At 50.4% G+C, this 22,270-nt stretch overlaps 1 protein-coding gene across 1 annotated transcript in view; it reads left to right on the plus strand.

Annotated features, from left to right (window-relative positions):
• Positions 1 to 22,270, plus strand: part of LOC144734515 (von Willebrand factor A domain-containing protein 7-like) — a 92,043-nt gene that overhangs the window by 68,101 nt on the left and 1,672 nt on the right. The window contains exons 14-15 of the mRNA XM_078616748.1: positions 3,263 to 3,416; positions 13,512 to 13,578. Of these exons, the coding sequence (XP_078472874.1) occupies positions 3,263 to 3,416; positions 13,512 to 13,578 (221 nt within the window). The remainder of the gene's footprint in view (positions 1 to 3,262; positions 3,417 to 13,511; positions 13,579 to 22,270) is intronic.

The raw sequence follows: 22,270 nt of genomic DNA on the forward strand, positions 1-22,270 counted from the left end.
AACCGAATAGGGGCAGCGTCCCCTGTGTCAATATGATGGGAAAGCAATGAGGTGCGTCCCAAGTCCAAATCGTCTGAGCTAAACACGTCAGAATAACTCAACAATAACTTACGAAGCGCGCAACGTTGGTCCCCGGACAGGGAAGGATTTTCCCCGCACAATTCGGCGATCCAGCGATTATCTGCGGCCCCAGGGCCCGAAACACCTGCAACCATGACCTGGCTGCCCAGATAATCCTGGGCCGTAAACGCCGTAGTGGCATGTGCCACAACCGTACCAGCTGGCACACACACATTTTCGGTACTTCCATTAAGCACCTGCAAAAATGGCTGCTGGTCCGGCCGGACAATAGTTTGCGCCCCGACGAGCGCCGATCCGCCCGTTATGGTGGCGGACAGCGACAACAAAACCCCAATTGCACCTTGACGACCAGGCACAGGTTTCCGATATCGCAAAGGGATAAGCATCTGTGAGCCAGGTGGAATGTCCACAGATACCTCGGACAGCGCCTGCACCGGAGCAGGTCGCCCCCAGGGCGACGGCAGAAATGTAATTTTACGACCCCCCGGTAATTCAATACAGTTTTCATTAATTCTAATTAGAATGGGCATTTTGGCCAGAAAATCAGTTCCCAACAAACAAGGAACCGCAAGGGACCTCGAAATTAACACAATTCCCGAGGCTGACACTCCTCCGATAGATATATTGGCGTCCACCTGGCCCACAATGCCCATACTACCCCCGTTCGCCGTGACACAGGAATCGTAAACCGGACGCACGGCCTCTGGTGGGATGCCCAACAGATGGAAAATTACATCCGATATAATGGTCGCGGACGCTCCGGAATCCACTAAAATACGCACGTCAACCCCCTGTATAGAACCAGGTACAGTGGACGAACCAGTAGCGCGCGCGACGACCCGCCGTGCCAATTTACGCCACTGCGTTACCGAGCGACACGGCCCAGTCGATGGCCTCTTGTTATTAACAACACCCGGATCGCGCGACAATGGTGATGAATGAGGTGTCAAGCCTTGCCGGGTGTCTGGTGCGCACCGACTTGCCTGTCCTGGAGGATCCTTCCGCGGCGCGTCCGCTGTCGAGGCCTCCTGCTGGGGCGGACCTGGGATACGGGCCCAGCAATCCCTGGGGTAATGGCCCTTACGACAGCAGCGGAAGCAGTCGATGTCATTACGCCGTGCCGCAGGCCCCCCGTCCCGACGCTCCCGCGTCGGCGGTGCAGATCGCGGCCCCGGCCTACTGCGGGCCGACCACTGAGCAGAGGCGGCTGTCAGCTCCTGCGGGCCCCCCCGTCAGGAACGTACACCGCCTTCTTGGGATCCCAACCCACGGCACCTCCCTCGATGATGGGCCCCCCCGTCCACGCCGTGACTTGCTTCCAACGGCGCAGATTGAACTGGGCATCCAGACATTTAGCGGCCGCCCGGGATGTCAGCTTTTCGTGGCCACACACCGGCATAGAGATCCCCAAATCCCGGGACAGCTCGAGCATTTTTCCCAAAATGAGAGGTTTGAGTAGGTCAGGCTCCGTCTCCGGGTATGCGGCCATGGCCAACTCCAAGACAGCACCCCTGTATGCCACCGGCGACTCCTCGGGTGCTCGCTGGCGTTGGACGAACCGGCGATGAGCATCATCCGGTGGCTCGTATGCATCTGTCATCTCGTCGAAAACTTCTCTCAACGTTTTCTTCTTCTCGGCCTTTATAGAACGGAAGAATCGTACCGACTCGTCGTCGAGAAGAGTCGGTAGAACCTCCAATACCTCAGCGTCAGTCCACCTTGCAGAGCGCACCGCCGCCAAAAATCTGCAGGCGAAAGCACTTCAATCACCACCGATGGAGAATTCTTTAACGGTTGTGAGATGACGACTGCGACTCCTTGTTGCGCCGTCCTCAGCAGATGACTCATCACGCGGCATATTCAAAATGGCGTCGCATCGCAACGTGTCCAAGATGGCGGCCCCCCGCCGCGGAGAGCGCAAGATGGCGGCTTCCCGCCGTTCTTCCCCTGCCACGCCCAAGATGGCGTCTTCGTGCCGCGTGGCAGATGGCGCTGACAGCGCAGGCAAGGCGGCGGCCTGCAGACCACCATCGGCCCTCCCCAACGCCGTCCTCGGCGTGACGAGCTCGCACAATTGCGCCAGCACGATTTTTAAGGTCTCCAGCTGCGCCGCCATCTGTCTCCATCGTAAGTCCGCGTCCTCCGGCGTGGACGGGTCCACCGACGCGGCGACATCTTGTACACCCGGACCCCTACTCGTTCCCGCACGGATCTCCTCTTCCATCGCAGGCAGGTCCACCGCCTGAGGAAGGTCGTCGTCGTCGGATGATGTAGCAGATGATGGCGCAGGAATATTCTTTCTTCTGAGCTGTTTTGACATGCCGTTTCACTTCTGACACCAGTGTAATAAAGGACTCTTTCACTGTGTCTGTCTCCGTTGTCCTTTATTGGGTTCCTTACACTTGTCCCACACGGCCTTCACTCAGAGCCTCCCTGCTTGGCAGCTCGACAGCTGCCGTCACTCCCGTAGCCTTTCTCCACTCTGATGCAGCTCTGCTGCAGATTCCCTTGTGCAGTCCTTCAGCTGCTCTCACTGCAGCTCCACCGCTGCTCCCCATTCCTCCCTTGCCCGGTCACCGCTGGCCGACGGTGCGTGGCGATCTCGCTACTCTCCACTCTCTGCCCTGCGTGGCCTCACCCTGTCTCTATTCCCATACTCTCCTCCTGTCTCTTCCGGTTCTCTCCCTTAAGACCTTACCCCTCTCTCTCACGTGACCTAACCCCTCCCCCCGTGACGTCATATCCGCGAGGCCGTTTACGCCCGCATTACACTTGCACAAATATTGATGTGCCGTTCTCCTGAATGACATCCATCACTCTTTCCAAGTATGTGACGAAGTTGATTGGTGATAGTGCATCTCCCTCTTACATACCTATTGTTGTTGGGATCCATTTGACCTTTCACCTACATCCTGCAGAATCTATAGCAGTCTTTTCCCTACTCCATATGATGTTACTGTTGCCCACGTTATATCTTGCTTTGTCGAATCAAATGCTTTATGGAAATCCACCACAATACACGCCACTTATTCACTTCCAGTGGATTTGAAAAGGGATGTAAAGTATTATTATACTGAGTTATCTTTGTGTAACTGTTTTTCAAATATGTTTAACTTTGTTACTGTGTAAAAATATATATTTTGTTGTATTTATAAACTTGGATTGGTTGGTGCTTGTGCAGATTCAACATCAGCAAGAACAGCTCCGTGATTTTAACGCTGAAACTGGAAGCCTATTCCACAGTGGAAATCGGAATGTTTGGTACAATTTCACTGGTAGTGCAGGGAGCAAACTCGACGTCCAACTTCATAGTCACTCAAGCCGAAATTATAAAGGTAATAATACTGGACAGAAAAATCGCGGCTCGCCCGACCTGGCCCAGCTGCATTTTGCATTTATAGAGGACTATGCGAAATAAGTTATCAAATAAATCAACAAAGCCTCCCTCTGCAATTATAGAAGCACGTAGACTACGTGGCTGTGGTGCCAGAGCACATGGTTATATTGGACTCCCATGCACGATGTAAAGCTCCATGTTTTATTATCACTCCTACACAGTGCTTTATTTTATTCAGTCTTTATGTCAGTTGGTTTAATTCCCTCAACACTTGTGTTTTTGTTTTTTATTATTTTCATTCACTCAATTTTAATGCTTCGAGATTAATGCCTATTGATCAAACTTAAATTTATTACCAGGCATTACCAATAGATCCCCTCAAGGCAAGTATGTTTGCCACCTGTCTTGGTTTTCTCATTATCATCATCTTTGAGGTAGATGCCCTGATAAATATGCAAGTCTTCCCAAGACATGTAAAGTCCCGCATTTTTGTCAGTTGCATAATAATACCGTGCTCAAGAGTGCAAACTGTATTGGCAAGATGTGATTCATGCCTTTAAAATACTGTGACGAGAATGAGATACGGCAATAATACTATGAATGGTTGGTTAGTCAAAGTGATTTAAGTTTAGTGTTCCATATTTGTAGGTCCAGTGAAATTCATGCAACCTCTATTTGCCATTTGACCAGAGAGCTAGATGGTAAGTAAAAAAGTGTTTCAATGACCAAGAAGGGTAATCATAAAAATATGAACCAGGGGTTTCATACATCACCTGAAATTCTAACGGCAGTTATACAATTTCAAACTCAAACAATTTAAAACTCCACTACCTGACATGTTAAACCATATTATTAGTACACCAAACCCTTGTCAATCGCGAATTACGTTTTGAAAATAGCCGCAATTGGCAAATCTGCAAACTCAAAGACAAATGTGAAAACTAGGGTTTGGTTCACGCTTCGTAATACGACACTCCCTAATTTTTTTTATATTTTTTATGTAAAATACGATTCATACTTAGTACAGTGTTAAATATTACTTTTACAGTCAATGTATAGAATGGGAAAAAATAATGTAAGATAAATCTTGGACGGCTGAATTTCACTGCCTTCTCACTGGACCTGTGATCCACTATGGGCTGTGTGGGAGACGATATGGAGAAAATACGGCATGTGTATTCCTCCACGGTAGCATGATTGCAAGCAGTGTACAGTTAGAATACCTGTACAATACTTATTTACAATGTGTACAGGAATACCGGGGTCAACCGCGAATGATTGAGCCTTAGCGGTGCGATTGGCGAACTATACATGACCTCAATAAATATGGTGCTAATGGTCAAATCCGCGATGGGTGTACATACTATAATGAGAGCAACATTTTACACATGCCAAATATGAATTTATTGTTGCCCAGGTTCAAATCATAACATTCACATTTGTTTTTGTATCAACACAGTACAATGATGATGCGTGGCCTCTATGCGAAACTTTGGTGAAAAACAAATGCAGCAATATGACTGAGTATGCCAAGTGCCGATCCAATTTTTGGAACATAACCATCGGTTTTTATGACACGGGATCAGGAATTAAAGCGATTGATCCTCCTGGCCTCATGAATGGCACCATTGGTGTAGATGTGTGGAATGAAACTTATTCCGGAGACTGCTGCAACACAACTCTGAGCATCAGCGTTACGGACATGGCAGGGAACACGCATATATGCTCCTATGACATGAAGGTACCGTGGAAACTGCACTCAGAGATATTAACGTAAGATGTTAGCTCATATCATACATATTTGACAAATTTTATTTTATGTTTTATACTGCCTATTCGTTTTGCAATAATATATATTCTGAATCCTCCATATTGGAAAGTGATTTAATATTAACTGATTCTTGATCAATGGTCGAGTTCTTAACTTTTTTCTATGACATTGCTGCCCTATGTTAATTATAGTTCAATAAATAAAGTAAGCCCAACATAATCATGTTCAGTGTAAACTAAATTCACCGTTGTTATATATATAGTGTGAGCTGGTTAGTTTAAACTAGGCATATCATTTTATTGACTCACTCTAATTATTCAACTGTAATTAACACAGGGCAGCAGTGTCACATTGGTTGGTGAACCTCACTACAAAACGGGCTTCTGTGTTTAATTCCTGGCCACAGCTGACATCAGTGGAGGGATATCTGAACGTGATCCATCTCCCCTCAACACCCTCACCCCACAAGTTGCCAAAAGTCATGATTTATGGTCAAACAACCCCCATTAATTAAAGGATGAGCAGAGAAATAAAATGTTCAACCACATGGGTTGAAGCATGCGAACATATTTCCATTCCATTTAACGTATATTGTTTTTTTCTCTCGGTATCGGCACAGTATGATGATGAGTATCTTCCGACCTGCGAAACGCTGACCGAAACAAAATGCCCCAACAAGCTTGAGAACGCCAAGTGCGAATTCAGAACGTGGAACGCGACCATCCGCTTCAATGACACTGGGTCAGGAATCAAAATGATTGATCCACCTGGTGACATGAGCAACAACGTTGGCGAGAAGACGTTGACCAAGAGCTTTTCCGGAGACTGCTGTAACACAAGTCTAAACATTAGCATCACAGACATAGCAGGAAACACACGTGTGTGCTCCTATGACATGAAGGTACCGTTGAAACTACACTACCATATATATGATGTTACAGTATATACAAATTACCATGCTATATTGAATTGGCCTAAAGGTGTTAAGAAAACGGTCTAGTCAATGGTCAGTGGAGAGATGAACTTTACTGTACAGGAAAACCTCGGCGAACGCAGGGGGTTATGTTCCTAAAAACAATCTGTGTAGGGTAAAACTATGTCCGACAAATAATTGACCACATGTGAAAAAATAGGTTGTGTTCGTGGCTCCGAAATTATGACCCAATTCCTCTGTAACTTATTGTATACTAGCTTTACTACCCGGCTTCGCCCGGGACTTGGATTCACCACGCCCGGCCGCCTTTGTCTCCCCAGTGGCGATGTTCACACACCACACCAGTTACTCGTTTGAGGCTGAGTCGACCTAGGGGAGACCCAGGATCGGTTCAAATAATCGTCACCGGTGGTGGCCGTGAGCGGGAATCGAACTCGGGTCGCCGGGTTCGTAGCGCAGCGTGCTAAGCACTGCGCATGCGCGGGTGACATGACAGATGTGATCTCACAGCTCACTTGCCGTGCAAAAAATATGCATTACCCAAAATTTTGGTTTTACATGGTGTACAGTCTGAAAAATACCCACATGGCAAATTTCAAGTTTGTTGCATGTCGGGAAGTACGCTAAACATTTTGAACAGACACACATCATCACAAATTTACCTTTTATATATGTTGAGTGGCTCTTGACGACTCGGAGACGGAGGTACAGGGAATGGCTTCCGCCGGTGTTTATTTCAGGACTTACGCCAATAACACGGGGTATAACACTTCCCCCAGGGGTAAGGGGTCCTACACTCGGACCCCTGACTCTGTCTGCCCCTTAACACAGCGGGCTGCCCGTGCTGCCTCCTGTGCGCCGGCCGAGGGTTCATCCAACTCGGCCGACCCAGGAGCGCAGCCACACCTAGCTCTTACGCTGACAAACTCCTATCCCTTTACCCCTGGCTCTAGCTTCCACCCTTCTTCGTTCCCTGGTTCCAGCCACGACCCCGTTGATGTCACGGTCCATCTGAGAGCGAGCCTGACGTCACGCCCGCCACTAGTCCTCTACTTTACACCCCCCCTGTGAAAAAAAACAGCTGACCCGGCTGCAACCATGACGAATGCGGGGCCCGGTTCCGGACGGAAGGCTCACAACCCAAGGGGACACATGTGCATGAAGGCTGCCAGAACGGAACCCCGACATAAGGGCAGCATGGCACAACAACAAACACAACTAATAAGAAAAAGAGAACGAAGGCCCCCCTCGCCCATAGCAGTGCCGAACTGGCGCCGAGGGCTGGGGTCCGATGACGGCAGGCCAGTCCATCACCAGAGCCGCATTCCCCTCGAGCGGGTATGCGCTGCCGGCCCCCTCTCTCGTGTGGCGTCGGGCGACAGTGCAGGTGGCTCGTTAGCTGGCGACAGCCCCCCCGCTGGGGCCTCCGGTGGCCGAGGAGCCTTTGCAGGCGTCACTTGCGAGGGCTCTGAGGGCACACACACAGGGCGGACGTCGCCTCCGTCATCATGACCCGGGTGATCAGGCACGTCGAATGCATCACCCGCCGGCTGCTCCGAAAATGGGGATGGATCCACAGGGGTAGATCGCACATAATGTTTGAGCCGGGACGGGTGCACTATCCACTGCCGGCGACCGAACCAAATCCGAACGCACTGCGGCCGTCGGACCTCCACAACCTCAATGAGGCCCTGCCAAGGGCAATGTAATTTGGGAGATGTGCCAACGGGAACCTGGGGACAATGCAGCTATGCCTTCTGGCCCGCTACCCACGGGAGGCCAGCTGCCTGGTGTTTGGGCCGGCGCTTCGTAGACGCCTCCCGGCTGGTAGAATTTTCGACATCGGCTTGCCGTGCCTCGCGCAACTGGTAGAGCGCGACCTTCAAGGGGACCGGCACCGCCGACCCCTTCCTGGAGGACCTGACGTCCATCTGGACGTGCATCGGGGGCTCCGGTTCCCTACTATACATCAAATAAAAATGCGAGAATCCCGTTGAGGCATAAGGAGCCAACCGATACGCCGCCAAGACCCCCGGGACGAGCTCATTAACGCGAGAAACCTAGTCTGACTGGGACGTGTTCATGTGGTGGCACAGCATGGACGTGAGGGTGCGGTTCAACCGCTCTACAATCCCGTCCGAATGGGGGTGGTAGGGCAAGATGCAGATTTTCTTGGTGCCAAGGATGTCACACACCTCCTTGAGCAACCTAGACAAGAAATGCCGCCCCTGGTCGGTTAGCAATTGTTCCGGCGCGCCCTTGTCCAACACGTACCCCTGGACGAATGCCTTGGTGATAGAATAGGCTGACTGGTCCACCAAAGACCACACCACAGGCCAACGTGTGAGGTATTCGACGCCCACCAAGAGGTATTTATGGCCCCGTTGGGATGCTGTGAATGGGCCCAAAATGTTGAGCGCTACGAGCTCATTAATGCAAGAAACCCGGATGGACTGCAGCAGGGTCCGGTCCTGGCCAACTGGGGCCTTCCTCCGCGCACAGTCGTGGCAACCCTTCAAAATCAGCGCCACGTCACCCTCTACACCCGGCCAGTAATAGCCCCGTTTAATGGTCAACAAGGTCTTGTGGTAGCCAAGGTGCATCAGCTTCTCGTGAATGTCTCAGGTTCATTTACCTCGAAGGCTAGTGGGCACAACCACGCAATAGAGTTCCAATTGGGCATCCCAATGCATGAGGAGACTGTCATGCACGACGATCACCGGGGCAGCCGACGCAGCAGAGCTCCGGGCCTTACGCCCAACGTGGCGTTGTAGCCTAAGCAAAGAGGAATCCTCCATCTGCAACCTGGACTATTCCTCTCGGGGGTGTCCCAGGCCAAAATCCATAGGCAACGCTGTACCTGGAGGGGTGGCCGTGCACCCGAGAGGGCGTCCAGGGAATCATCCATGCGAGGAAATGGATATGCATCAGCCACCGAGATCTTGTTCAATTTATGGAAATCGACTCTGAACCGAAGACTCCCGTCCCGTTTCTTGACTAGCACAATGGGGCACCCCAAGGGCTAGTGGATGGGGAGATAATGTCCGCCGCCAACATTTCGTCAACAGCCGAGCTGACATGCTCTTTTTCCGCCGGACTATAGCGGTGGGAATTCGGTCGAATAGGGGCCGAATTGCACGTGTCAATGTGGTGTTCCAGAAGGGCAGTGCGACCTAGATCAAATTTACTTTGGCTAAACACATCGGTGAATCTCTCGATGAGGTTGCGGAGCCTCTGGCACATCACGCCCGCCACCACCCCTCCATCCGGTGAAGTGCACTCGGGTGGAGGAGCTGGGGTCGTATGCGCTAGGACGGCGCCGGCCGGAACTACGATCGGTGAGGGCCCCGAATTGAGGACCTGTAAATAAAGGTCCTGGCCTCCCGACACGGCCGTCAAAGCGCCCACCAACCCGTCCATCCTTGAAAAGTAACTGGAGGGGGATAGAAGAATACCCGTCTCCAGAGAGCCCAATTTGAGTGGTCTGTGCAGCCTGAGGGGTAGCAGGATTTGTGACCCCGGTGGATCGATCACAGCTGCCTTATTCAAAGCCCGTACACTGGTGACCAAGGGGGACAGAACGGTCGGCGATTGCAGAAAGTGAAACCGCCTCCCTGACAGCATTTCCACACAGCCCTGGTCGACGAGAATTGGAATAAGTATTCTGGACAAAAAGTCAGTCCCCAAAAGGCATGGCACCGCCAATGCCTTGGAGACCAAAATAGGCCTAACCAATTCAATCTCGTCGACCCGAACCGACGCCACAATGTGGCCCAAGATGCCCAAACTGCCGCCATTTGCGGCCACACAAGCCCCGTGAACCGGCTGTAAGGGATCCACGCTGCCGGGTAACAAATGGAAGATGGCCTCCAAAATGATGGTGGCAGACGCCCCCGTATCCACCAAGATGCATACTTCAACCCCCTGCACGCATCCTGCCTCCGCCGAGGAGCCGGCAGCCACCGCCACCACCCGATGCGCAAGCGCATTCCAATGGCGGATCCATCTGGGCCACCCAGCGGATGACAACCAGCGTGCCAAGGGTGCACCCGACCCCCCAGAGACAACCCCATGATGAGGGACTCGAGCCCTGCTAGATGCATGAGGTGAGGGGAGCGGCCGTGCGAGTGATGTGTCACGACTCGCCTGGCGCCCGGGGGCTGATGCTGACGAGGGTCCGGAGGGAGCCGGAGAGGACTTGCTGAAGGCCCCTGGAGCATTCCGGCAGCCCCGCTCTATGTGGCCCTGCTGACCACAGCGAAAGCAGGCCACTGCAGCAGCCACCTGAAGACAGGAAGGTCCCGCCCGCCACCGCTGCTCCAGCCGGCGACCACCCACACCCCTCCCGCGGTGGTCGGGCACCACCAGGGCCGCGAGGGTGTCCACCGCCTGAGGGGCGGCCCCCCCCTCCGGCACTGGGGCCCCCGGGCATGCCGCCATCCGGGGCTGTTGCCGTAGAGAGAGGTGCGCTCGAATCTTCTCGGCCACCGCTAATGACGTAATCTGGCGATCGTTGGCAATTGGCAAAACGATCCCCAGCTCCCACGCCAGGTCAAGCTGCCTTTCGAGGGCCAATTAATCTAATGCCCTGCCCTCCAGGTCAGGGTACGCGGCCTGCGCCAATGCCAGGAGGGAGCAGTGGAATGCCAACGGCAGCTCCCCCTCCTCCCGCCGCCGTAGTGAGAACTTAAGCCGTGCACTGGACGGTGGCTCGAAGACGGCGGCCATCTGCAGATACACCGCCGGAAGTGAAGACTTATCGGCCGGCGGAATCGACTTGAATGCTTGCAGTGCCCTCTCGTCAAAGCAGGTCGGAAGGGCACGCAACGCTTCATCCATGGGCCAGCCGACCGACATATATGCCGCATCAAACCAGTCCTGGAAGGTCAACCAGTCGCCCGAACGACGCGACGTGGGGCAACCGGCACAGCCACTGGCCACTTGGCGCGGACCGCAGTGAGGACGCATCCCCGGATGCCCCGGATGGCGCTGCGACGACCGCAGCAGCAACACCGGGTTGCGGAGTTATGGCGGCACCTGCTGCCCACCCCACGGCGAGATGCGGAGCCGCGGCGGCGGCCGCGGCAAAAACCCGCAGGCACAGCGAGGTGCGGATCCGCGGCGGCGCCCGCGGCCCACCCCGCAGGCGCGGCGAGGTGCGGAGCCGCGGCGGCACCAGCGGCAACCCTCCGGCGGCGAGGTGCGGAGCCGCGGTAGCGATGTACGGAGCCGTGGCGGCACCCGCGGCAAATCCCGCAAGCACGGCGGGATGTGGAGTCTTGGCGGCGGCCGTGGCCCACCCCGCAGGCGTGGCGATGTGTGGAGCTGCGGTGGCACCCGCAGGCGTGACGAGGTGGGGAGCTGCGGTGACGCCGGCGGCCCAACCCCAAGGCATGGCGAAATGCGGAGCCGCGGCCTTACCTTCGCGGCGTCGGAGGCGGAAATTCCCGCCGGCGCAGCGAGCTGCGGAGCCGCGGCATCGCCGGTGGCCAACCCCGTAGCCGCGGCAAGAACCGGGGCCGTGGCGGCACACGCAATAGAGAGCGGAGTCACGGCACCCATGGCGTCGATTTGCTGCGTCGCGCAAAAAATGGAGGCTGCCTGCGACATCGCAGGCAAAATGGCTGCCGCTGGCAGCGTCGCATGCAAAATGGCGGCCAACACCCGCGGCGCATCCAACGAGAAGTTGGCACCAAAATTCGAAGAGACAGGGAAGGGGAATGACGGGAACCCGCCGCTCCGGCTCTAAATGCGTGTCGGGTGCACGCATCTTCACCCCCGGCAAGCGACACAGAGAGCTGCGCCATCGCTTGCATGAGCAGCACCAGCTGCCGAGCGAAGGTGCTCCCCGCGTCTGGTGGCGGTGCGCAGGCACCCCCGGCCGCCGTCCCCTCCTGCTCCAGCCGGTACGGCTCCCCGGGGCACAATCTTCTGGCCCCGGACTCCGGGATCGCTTCTGGAGCCTCCTCCGTGCCGTCGTCATGTTCAGAGCGTCCCGTCGGCGGGTTCTTTCGCCGTGCGCCAGACTTGGACATGGCGGCGGCAGCGTAAACACTTCCAACACCAGTTGTTGAGAGGCTCTTGACGACTCGGAGACGGAGGTACAGGTAAGGGCTTCCGCCGGTGTTTATTTAAGGGCTTACGCCAATAACACGGGGTATAACACTTCCCCCAGGGGTAAGGGGACCAACACTCGGACCCCTTATGCTATCAAACGCCTATCCCTTTGCCCCTGGCTCTAGTTTCCACCCTTCTTCGTTCCCTGGTTCCAGCCACGACCCCTTTGATGTCACCGTCCCCTCTTTAAGTACTCTCGTGGGACATGACGTCACCCCGCCCGAAGGCGCACATGACGCCACCTCCCGTGACGTCACCGCACCTGAGAGCGAGCCTGACGTCATGCCCGTCACTAGTCCTTGACATTTATATAGATGATTTCCACCTTGTTATTGTAAGCAAGGATGCTCAGTCGCTCTCTATTTGTGTGTTAATACTATTTTTCAATTCTACATCAACACAAAACCCTTGTCTTCATTATTCTACTTTCCAATTAATTACAAGCCCAACACTCGCCTATTACACTGTTATTCGAATACTAGTGATTCACCATCTAGGCGTCTGTATGACTGACGTCCTCAACGAATTAATGGATAGATGCTTGTGGCAATGTGTGAACATTTGCGTTGTGCATGAGAGTGTTGCGTATGTGTTACATTATCACGCAAAAACACACGCTAAAAAACGGACATGTTACCAATATATAAATCGTTCTCACAGTCGATTCAATTACACCATAGTATCTTCCAACGGATGGAGCACTCTCACCTCTTGCAAGCCTAACAACTGCACTTTTTGCACGAAAGTCATCACTTTGCTTAATTTTTCTCACTACAATCACCACCACTCAACTTACCTCAGGGGCCATGAATAAAAAGTGAGACCGCATGAGAGTGTTGGGGAGGGAAGGTGGCGACGAGATGTGAAACCTCGGCATCTACAGTGGACTGCGCGCTACTTTTCGACACTGAGATGAGAATTATAGCGTAAAACCACGTATAGCCAAAACATCACCCCCATGTACCGGAAAACAGACCTGGACTTGAGGTCAATGCTCAGCTACTATTTAGTCCAGCAGTCCTTGCTTGAATCCGGCATTCAACTGTTTTGTAGATATGCTAGTGTTGTCATTGCACTGATCTGGCCCATGTCTTCCAATCACTCCTGCCCAGAAATTAATGCCATGACTCGGATATTAATGTACAATAGCATTTTAATTATTAAAACATATATATGCTTGCAATGTATGATGCACATTTTATCTCAGTATGAATCTCCAAATTAATGCATTATCTATAACCTTCCGCCCCCCTCCCCATCGACGGGCACAGTATGATGACGCATCTCTTCCGACCTGCGAAATGTTGACTGAAACAAAATGCCCAAACAAGCTTGAGGGCGCCAAGTGCAAATCCAGCACGTGGAACGCGAACATCCGATTCAATGACACTGGGTCAGGCATCAAAATGATAGATCCTCCTAGTGACATGAGCAACAACGTTGGCGAGAAGACGTTGAACAAGAGCTTTTCAGGAGACTGCTGTAACACAAGTCTAAGCATCAGCATCACAGACATAGCAGGGAACACACGTGTGTGCTCCTATGACATGAAGGTACCGTTGAAACTACACTACGATATATATATATAATGTTACATACAAATTACATGCTATATTGAATTAGCCTAAAGGTGTTGAGAAAATGAACGAGTCAATGGTCAGTGGACAGATGAACTTCACTGTACAGGAAAACCTCGGCGAACGCGGGGGTTATGTTCCAAAAAGATTATGTGTAAAACTACGTCCGACAAATAATTGACGATATGGGAAAAATTAGGTTGTGGTCCTGGCTCTGAAATTATCACGCAATTCCTCTTTAACTTATTCTATATGATTTCCACCTTGTTATTGTAAGCAAGGATGCTAAGTCGCTCTCCATTTGTGTGAATACTATTTTACATCAACACAAAATCCCGTCTTAATTATTCCAATTTCCAATTACAGTGAAACCTCGGTATACGACCCCTTTGGAATAAGTCAAAATTGGTATACGTCGTGTTTTTTCGAGAGCAAAATGTCTTGGGATACGACGTCTTGCTTGGGATACGACGCGTTTGCTAGAACTTGTATGGGTCGGGATGAGTCACCGTGTACAGTACCCGCGTATGCCCCGTTCACGACTGAGACAAAGCGAGAGGGGCAGGGTGGCATGGGGGAGAGGGGCGCGGGACGTTAGGGAGAGGGGCGGGGGACGTGGGGAGAGGGGCGGGGGACGTGGGGGAGAGGGGCGGGGGGTCGCGGCGGGCTGCCCCCATGGAGGGTGGAGCCCCGAGTCGAGGCGCGCGCGACGTGCGGGGTTGAAGCACGCCACGTGACCAGCGCAGCTGGCTGCAGCGCGGTCACGTGGCTTCTGTATGCATATTAGTAATTAGTGTCTAAATTATTTTATACAACCCCATTAATGTGTAATGCGGGCGTAAACGACCTTCCGGATGTGACGTCATGGGGGGAGGAGTTACGTCACGTGGGGGAGAGGGTTCAGGTCTAAAAGGGGAGAAACCGGAAGAGGAGGGGAGGTTGTTGGAGACTGAGCTAGGGTAAGGCCACGCAGGGCGAAGGCTGGGGAGAGTGGCGAGATCGCCACACACACAGAGTACGGATAGGGCACCGTCGGCCAGCGGTGACCGACCCCGGAGAAGCGGGGAGCAGCGGTAAGGATGCAGCGAGGGCAGCTGGGAGGCTGCACGAAGAGAACAGCAGCGGGACTGCTTCGGAGAAGAGAGAGCAGCGGTGGGGCTGCAACGATGGCAGCTGGAGAAGCTGCACGAGGAGATTAGCAGTGAGGCTGCTACGGAAAAGGGAAAGAGCCGTGTGGGAAAAGTATACGAACCCGAATAAAGGACACCAAGCCAGAAACCGTGGTCGAGTCCTTTATTACAAATGTATGATATGCCATGTAAAATATAATTCATTTTCCTCTGGAACGGATTATTTCCTTTCCCTTTATTTCTTATGCGAAAAATTCGTTTGGTATACGTCATTTTCGGTATAAGTCCTACCTTCTGGAACGAATTTACGCCACATACCGAGGTACCACTGCAATTACTAGCCCAACACTCGCCCCTAACACTGTTATTTGAATAATAATGATTCACCATGTAGGCGTATGTATGACTGACGTCCTCAACGAATTCATGGCTATATGCATGTGGCAATTTGTGAACATTTGCGTTGTGCATGAGCGTGTTGCGTATGGGTTACACTATCATATAAAAACATACATAAGAGGTTTTTGGGTTAAACATACACTAAAAACAGACATCTTACCTATGTATAAATCGTTCTCACAGTCGATTCAATTAAACCATAGTATCGTCCAATGGATGCAGCACTCTCACCTCTTGCAAGCCTAACAACTGCACTTTTTGCACGAAAGTCATCACTTTTCTCTGATTTTTCTCACTACAATCACCACCACTCAACTGTCCTCAGGGGCCATGATTAAAAAGTGAGATCACATGATTGTGTTTTGAGGGAAGGTGGCGACGAGATGTGAAACCTCGGCATATACAGGCCAGTCCAAGCGGAATGCGTGCTACTTTTCGACACTGAGATGATAATCTTAGTAGCGTCAAACCACGCATAGCCAAAACATCACCCCCGTGTTCCGGAAAATAGACCTCGTTAAGAAAACCATGTATAGCTGTAACAAACATTCGATAAAGCCGCATTTGGCAATGTTTTCTCGGAGTCTCTCATGACAAGAACATGGACTTGAGGTCAATGCTCAGCTACTATTTAGTCCAGCAGTCCTTGCTTGAATCCGGCATTCACCTGTTTTGTAGATATGCTAGTGTTGTCATTGCACTGATCTGGCCCATGTCTTCCAATCACTCCTGCCCAGGTATTAATGCCATGACTCGGATATGAATGTACAATAGCATTTTAATTATTAAAACATATATATGCTTGCAACGTATGATGTACATTTTATCTCAGTATGAATCTCCAAATTAATGCATTATCTATAACCCCCTGCCCCCCTCCCCATCGACGGGTACAGTATGATGACGCATCTCTTCCGACCTGCGAAATGTTGACTGAAACAAAATGCCCAAACAAGCTTGAGGGCGCCAAGTGCAAATCCAGCACGTGGAACGCGAACATTCGATTCAATGACACTGGGTCAGGCATCAAAATGATAGATCCTCCTAGTGACATGAGCACCAACGTTGGCGAGAAGACGTTGACCAAGAGCTTTTCAGGAGACTGCTGTAACACAAGTCTAAGCATCAGCATCACAGACATAGCAGGGAACACACGTGTGTGCTCCTATGACATGAAGGTACAGTTGAAACTACACTACGATATATATAATGTTATATACAAATTACATGCTATATTGAATTAGCCTAAAGGTGTTAAGAAAACTAACGAGTCAATGGTCAGTGGACAGATGAACTTCACTGTACAGGAAAACCTCGGCGAACGTGGGGGTTATGTACCAAAAAAATTACGTGTAAAACTATGTCCGACAAATAATTGACCATATGGGAAAAATTAGGTTGTGGTCCTGGCTCTGAAATTATCACCCAATTCCTCTTTAACTTATTCTATATGATTTCCACCTTTTTATCGTAAGCAATGATGCTAAGTCGCTCTCCATTTGTGTGAATACTATTTTACATCAACACAAAATCCCGCCTTAATTATTCCAATTTACAATTACAGTGAAACCTCGGTATACGACCGCTTTGGAATAAGTCAAACTTGGTATACGTCGTGTTTTTTCGAGAGAATAAATGTCTTGGGATACGACGTCTTGCTTGGGATACGACGCGTTTGCTAGAACTTGTATGGGTCGGGATGAGTCACCGTGTACAGTACCCACGTATGCCCGTTCACATCTGAGACAAAGCGAGAGGGGCGGGGTGGCGTGGGGGAGAGGGGCGGGGGACGTGAGGGAGAGGGGCGGGGGACATGGGGGAGAGGGGCGGGGGACGTGGAGGAGAGGGTTGGGGGACGTGGGGGAGATGGGCGGGGGGCGCAGCGTGCTGCCCCCATGGAGGGTGGAGCCCCGAGTCGAGGCGCGCGCGACGTGCGGGGTTGAAGCACGCCACGTGACCAGCGCAGCTGGCAGCAGCGCGGTCACGTGGCTTCTGTATGCATTTTAGTAATTAGTGTCTAAATTATTTTATACAACCCCATTAATGTATAATATGCCATGTAAAATATAATTTATTTTCCTCTGGAACGGATTATTTCCTTTCCCTTTATTTCTTATGCGAAAAATTCGTTTGGTATACGTCATTTTCGGTGTAAGTCCTACCTTCTGGAACGAATAAACGATGTATACCGAGGTACCGCTGTAATTGCGAGCCCAACACTCGCCCCTAACACTGTTATTTGAATAATAGTGATTCACCATGTAGCCGTATGTATGACTGACGTCCTTAACGAATTCATGGCTAGATGCATGTGCCAATTTGTGAACATTTGCGTTGTGCATGAGCGTGTTGTGTATGGGTTACACTATCATATAAAAACATACATAAGAGGCTTTTGGGTTAAACATACACTAAAAACAGACATCTTACCTATGTATAAATCGTTCTCACAGTCGATTAAATTACACCATAGTATCTTCCAATGGATGCAGCACTCTCACCTCTTGCAAGCCTAACAACTGCACTTTTTGCACAAAAGGCATCACTTTTCTCTGAATTTTCTCACTACAATCACCACCACTCAATTGACCTCAGGGGCCATGATTAAAAAGTGAGATCACATGATTGTGTTTTGAGGGAAGGTGGCGACGAGATGTGAAACCTCGGCATATACAGGCCAGTACAAGCGGAATGCGTGCTACTTTTCGACACTGAGATGAGAATCTTAGTAGTGTCAAACCACGTGTAATGTGAGCGTAAATGGGGTTGTTGCTGGCCTCTGGTCTAATCACGCGGCCCGGGGCATTGGGGGGCGGAGCCTGGTCTGCGGGGCGTGTGGGAGGGGCCACTGTTCACCTCGGCTCCAATGGGAGGCGAGGTGAATGGGGGCGGAGCCAGCGGGGTAGTATGGGAAGGCCGGATCTTACGATCCGGGAGGCGGGAGTCAGGGTCATGTGGGGGGAATGGATATAAGTGGGAGCCCGGAAGAGATCGGGGCAGTCGGGGAAGTTAAGAGGCTGAGCCACGTTGGGTGGTGAGGAAAGATCCGCGCCATCGGCCACGTGGCCGAAGGACCTCAGCACGCCGTCGGCCAGCGGTGTGCGGAGTGCGGGAATAGAGGAGCTAACGGAGGAGCGTGCAGGGCACGCGAGAGAGAGCGTGCGTGGCACGCGAGAGAGAGAGCGTGCGTGGCACGCGAGAGGGAGCGTGCGTGGGGCGCGCGCGAGACAACACTGGTCCGAGAGGAGGCCAGTGGGGGTGCGGAGAAGAACCTGAATTAAAGACAAACGGAGGCCAGCATCGCCTGACGAAGTCTTTTATTACACACGTATAGCCAAAACATCACCCCCGTGTTCCGGAAAATAGACCTCGTTAAGAAAACCATGTATAGCTGTAACAAACATTCGATAAAACCGCATTTGGCAATGTTTTCTCGGAGTCCCTCATGACAAGAACATGGACTTGAGGTCAATGCTCAGCTAGTATTTAGTCCAGCAGTCCTTGCTTGAATCCGGCATTCACCTGTTTTGTAGATATGCTAGTGTTGTCATTGCACTGATCTGGTCCATGTCTTCCAATCACTCCTGCCCAGGTATTAATGCCATGACTCGGATATTAATGTACAATAGCATTTTAATTATTAAAACATATATATGCTTGCAATGTATGATGCACATTTTATCTCAGTATTAACCTCCAAATTAATGCATTATCTATAACCCCCCGCCCCCCTCCCCATCGACGGGTACAGTATGATGGCGCATCTCTTCCGACCTGCGAAATGTTGACTGAAACAAAATGCCCAAACAAGCTTGAGGGCGCCAAGTGCAAATCCAGCACGTGGAACGCGAACATCCGATTCAATGACACTGGGTCAGGCATCAAAATGATAGATCCTCCTCGTGACATGAGCACCAACGTTGGCGAGAAGACGTTGACCAAGAGCTTTTCAGGAGACTGCTGTAACACAAGTCTAAGCATCAGCATCACAGACATAGCAGGGAACACACGTGTGTGCTCCTATGACATGAAGGTACCGTTGAAACTACACTATGATATATATATATTGTTATATACAAATTACATGCTATATTGAATTCGCCTAAAGGTGTTAAGAAAACTAACGAGTCAATGGTCAGTGGACAGATGAACTTTACTGTACAGGAAAACCTCGGCGAACGTGGGGGTTATGTTCCAAAAAAATTACGTGTACAACTATGTCCGACAAATAATTGACCATATGGGAAAAATTAGGTTGTGGTCCTGGCTCTGAAATTATCACCCAATTCCTCTTTAACTTATTCTATATGATTTCCACCTTGTTATTGTAAGCAATGATGCTAAGTCGCTCTCCATTTGTGTGAATACTATTTTACATCAACACAAAATCCCGTCTTAATTATTCCAATTTCCAATTACAGTGAAACCTCGGTTTACGACCGCTGTGGAATAAGTCAAACTTGGTATACGTCGTGTTTTTTCGAGAGCATAAATGTCTTGGGATACGACGTCTTGCTTGGGATACGACGCGTTTGCTAGAACTTGTATGGGTCGGGATGAGTCACCGTGTACAGTACCCACGTATGCCCGTTCACATCTGAGACAAAGCGAGAGGGGCGGGGTGGCGTGGGGGAGAGGGGCGGGGGACGTGAGGGAGAGGGGCGGGGGACGTGGGGGAGAGGGGCGGGGGACGTGGAGGAGAGGGTTGGGGGACGTGGGGGAGAGGGGCGGGGGGCGCAGCGTGCTGCCCCCATGGAGGGTGGAGCCCCGAGTCGAGGCGCGCGCGACGTGCGGGGTTGAAGCACGCCACGTGACCAGCGCAGCTGGCAGCAGCGCGGTCACGTGGCTTCTGTATGCATTTTAGTAATTAGTGTCTAAATTATTTTATACAACCCCATTAATGTATAATATGCCATGTAAAATATAATTTATTTTCCTCTGGAACGGATTATTTCCTTTCCCTTTATTTCTTATGCGAAAAATTATTTTGGTATACGCCATTTTCGGTATAAGTCCTACCTTCTGGAACGAATAAACGATGTATACCGAGGTACCGCTGTAATTGCTAGCCCAACACTCGCCCCTAACACTGTTATTTGAATAATAGTGATTCACCATGTAGCCGTATGTATGACTGACGTCCTCAACGAATTCATGGCTAGATGCATGTGGCAATTTGTGAACATTTGCGTTGTGCATGAGCGTGTTGCGTATGGGTTACACTATCATATAAAAACATACATAAGAGGTTTTTGGGTTAAACATACAATAAAAACAGACATCTTACCTATGTATAAATCGTTCTCACAGTCGATTAAATTACACCATAGTATCTTCCAATGGATGCAGCACTCTCACCTCTTGCAAGCCTAACAACTGCACTTTTTGCACATAAGGCATCACTTTTCTCTAAATTTTCTCACTACAATCACCACCACTCAATTAACCTCAGGGGCCATGATTAAAAAGTGAGATCACATGATTGTATTTTGAGGGAAGGTGGCGACGAGATGTGAAACCTCGGCATATACAGGCCAGTACAAGTGGAATGCGTGCTACTTTTCCACACTGAGATGAGAATCTTAGTAGCGTCAAACCACGTAGAGCCAAAACATCACCACGTGTTCCGGAAAATAGACCTCGTTAAGTAAACCATGTATAGCTAACAAACATTCGATAAAACCGCATTTGGCAATGTTTTCCCGGAGTCCCTCATGACAAGAACATGGACTTGAGGTCAATGCTCAGCTACTATTTAGTCCAGCAGTCCTTGCTTGAATCCGGCATTCACCTGTTTTGTAGATATGCTAGTGTTGTCATTGCACTGATCTGGCCCATGTCTTCCAATCACTCCTGTCCAGGTATTAATGCCATGACTCGGATATTAATGTACAATAGCATTTTAGTTATTAAAACATATATATGCTTGCAATGTATGATGCACATTTTATCTCAGTATTAATCTCCAAATTAATGCATTATCTATAACCCCCCGACCCCCTCCCCATCGACGGGCACAGTATGATGACGCATTTCTTCCGACCTGCGAAATGTTGACCGAAACAAAATGCCAAAAAAAGCTTGAGGGCGCCAAGTGCAAATCCAGCACGTGGAACGCGAACATCCGATTCAATGACACTGGGTCAGGAATCAAAATGATAGATCCACCTGGTGACATGAGCAACAACGTTGGCGAGAAGACGTTGACCCAGAGCTTTTCCGGAGACTGCTGTAACACAAGTCTAAACATCAGCATCACAAACATAGCAGGGAACACACGTGTGTGCTCCTATGCCATGAAGGTACCACTGAAACTACACTACCATATATATAATGTTATATACAAATTACATGCTTTATTGGATTGGCCTAAAGGTGTTAAGAAAACTATCGAGTCAATGGTCAGTGGATAGATGAACTTGACTGTACAGGGAAACCTCGGCGAACGTGGGGGTTATGTTCCTAAAAAAATATGTGTCGGGTAAAAGTACGTCCGACAAATAATAGACCACATGGGAAAAATTAGGTTGTGGGCCTAGCTCCGAAATGATCAGCCAATTCCTCTATAACTTTTTCTATATTATTTCTACATTGTTATTGTAAGCAAGGATACTCAGTCGCTCTCCATTTGTGTGTGAATACTATTTTTCAATTTTACATCAACACAAAACCCCCATCTTCATTATTCCACTTTCCAATTAATTACAAGCCCAACACTCGCCCCTTACACTGATATTTGAATACTAGTGATTCACCATCTAGGCGACTTCATGACTGGCATCTTCAACGAATTCATGGCTAGATGCATGTGGCAATGTGCGAACATTTGCGTTGTGCATGAGCGTGTTGCGTATGTGTTACATTATCATACAAAAACACACAATAAAAAATAGACATCTTACCTATATATAAATCGTTTTCGCA

Source organism: Lampetra planeri, chromosome 3 (assembly GCF_965212315.1).
Source record: "Lampetra planeri chromosome 3, kcLamPlan1.2.h2, whole genome shotgun sequence".
Classification (NCBI taxonomy): Eukaryota; Metazoa; Chordata; class Hyperoartia; order Petromyzontiformes; family Petromyzontidae; genus Lampetra; species Lampetra planeri.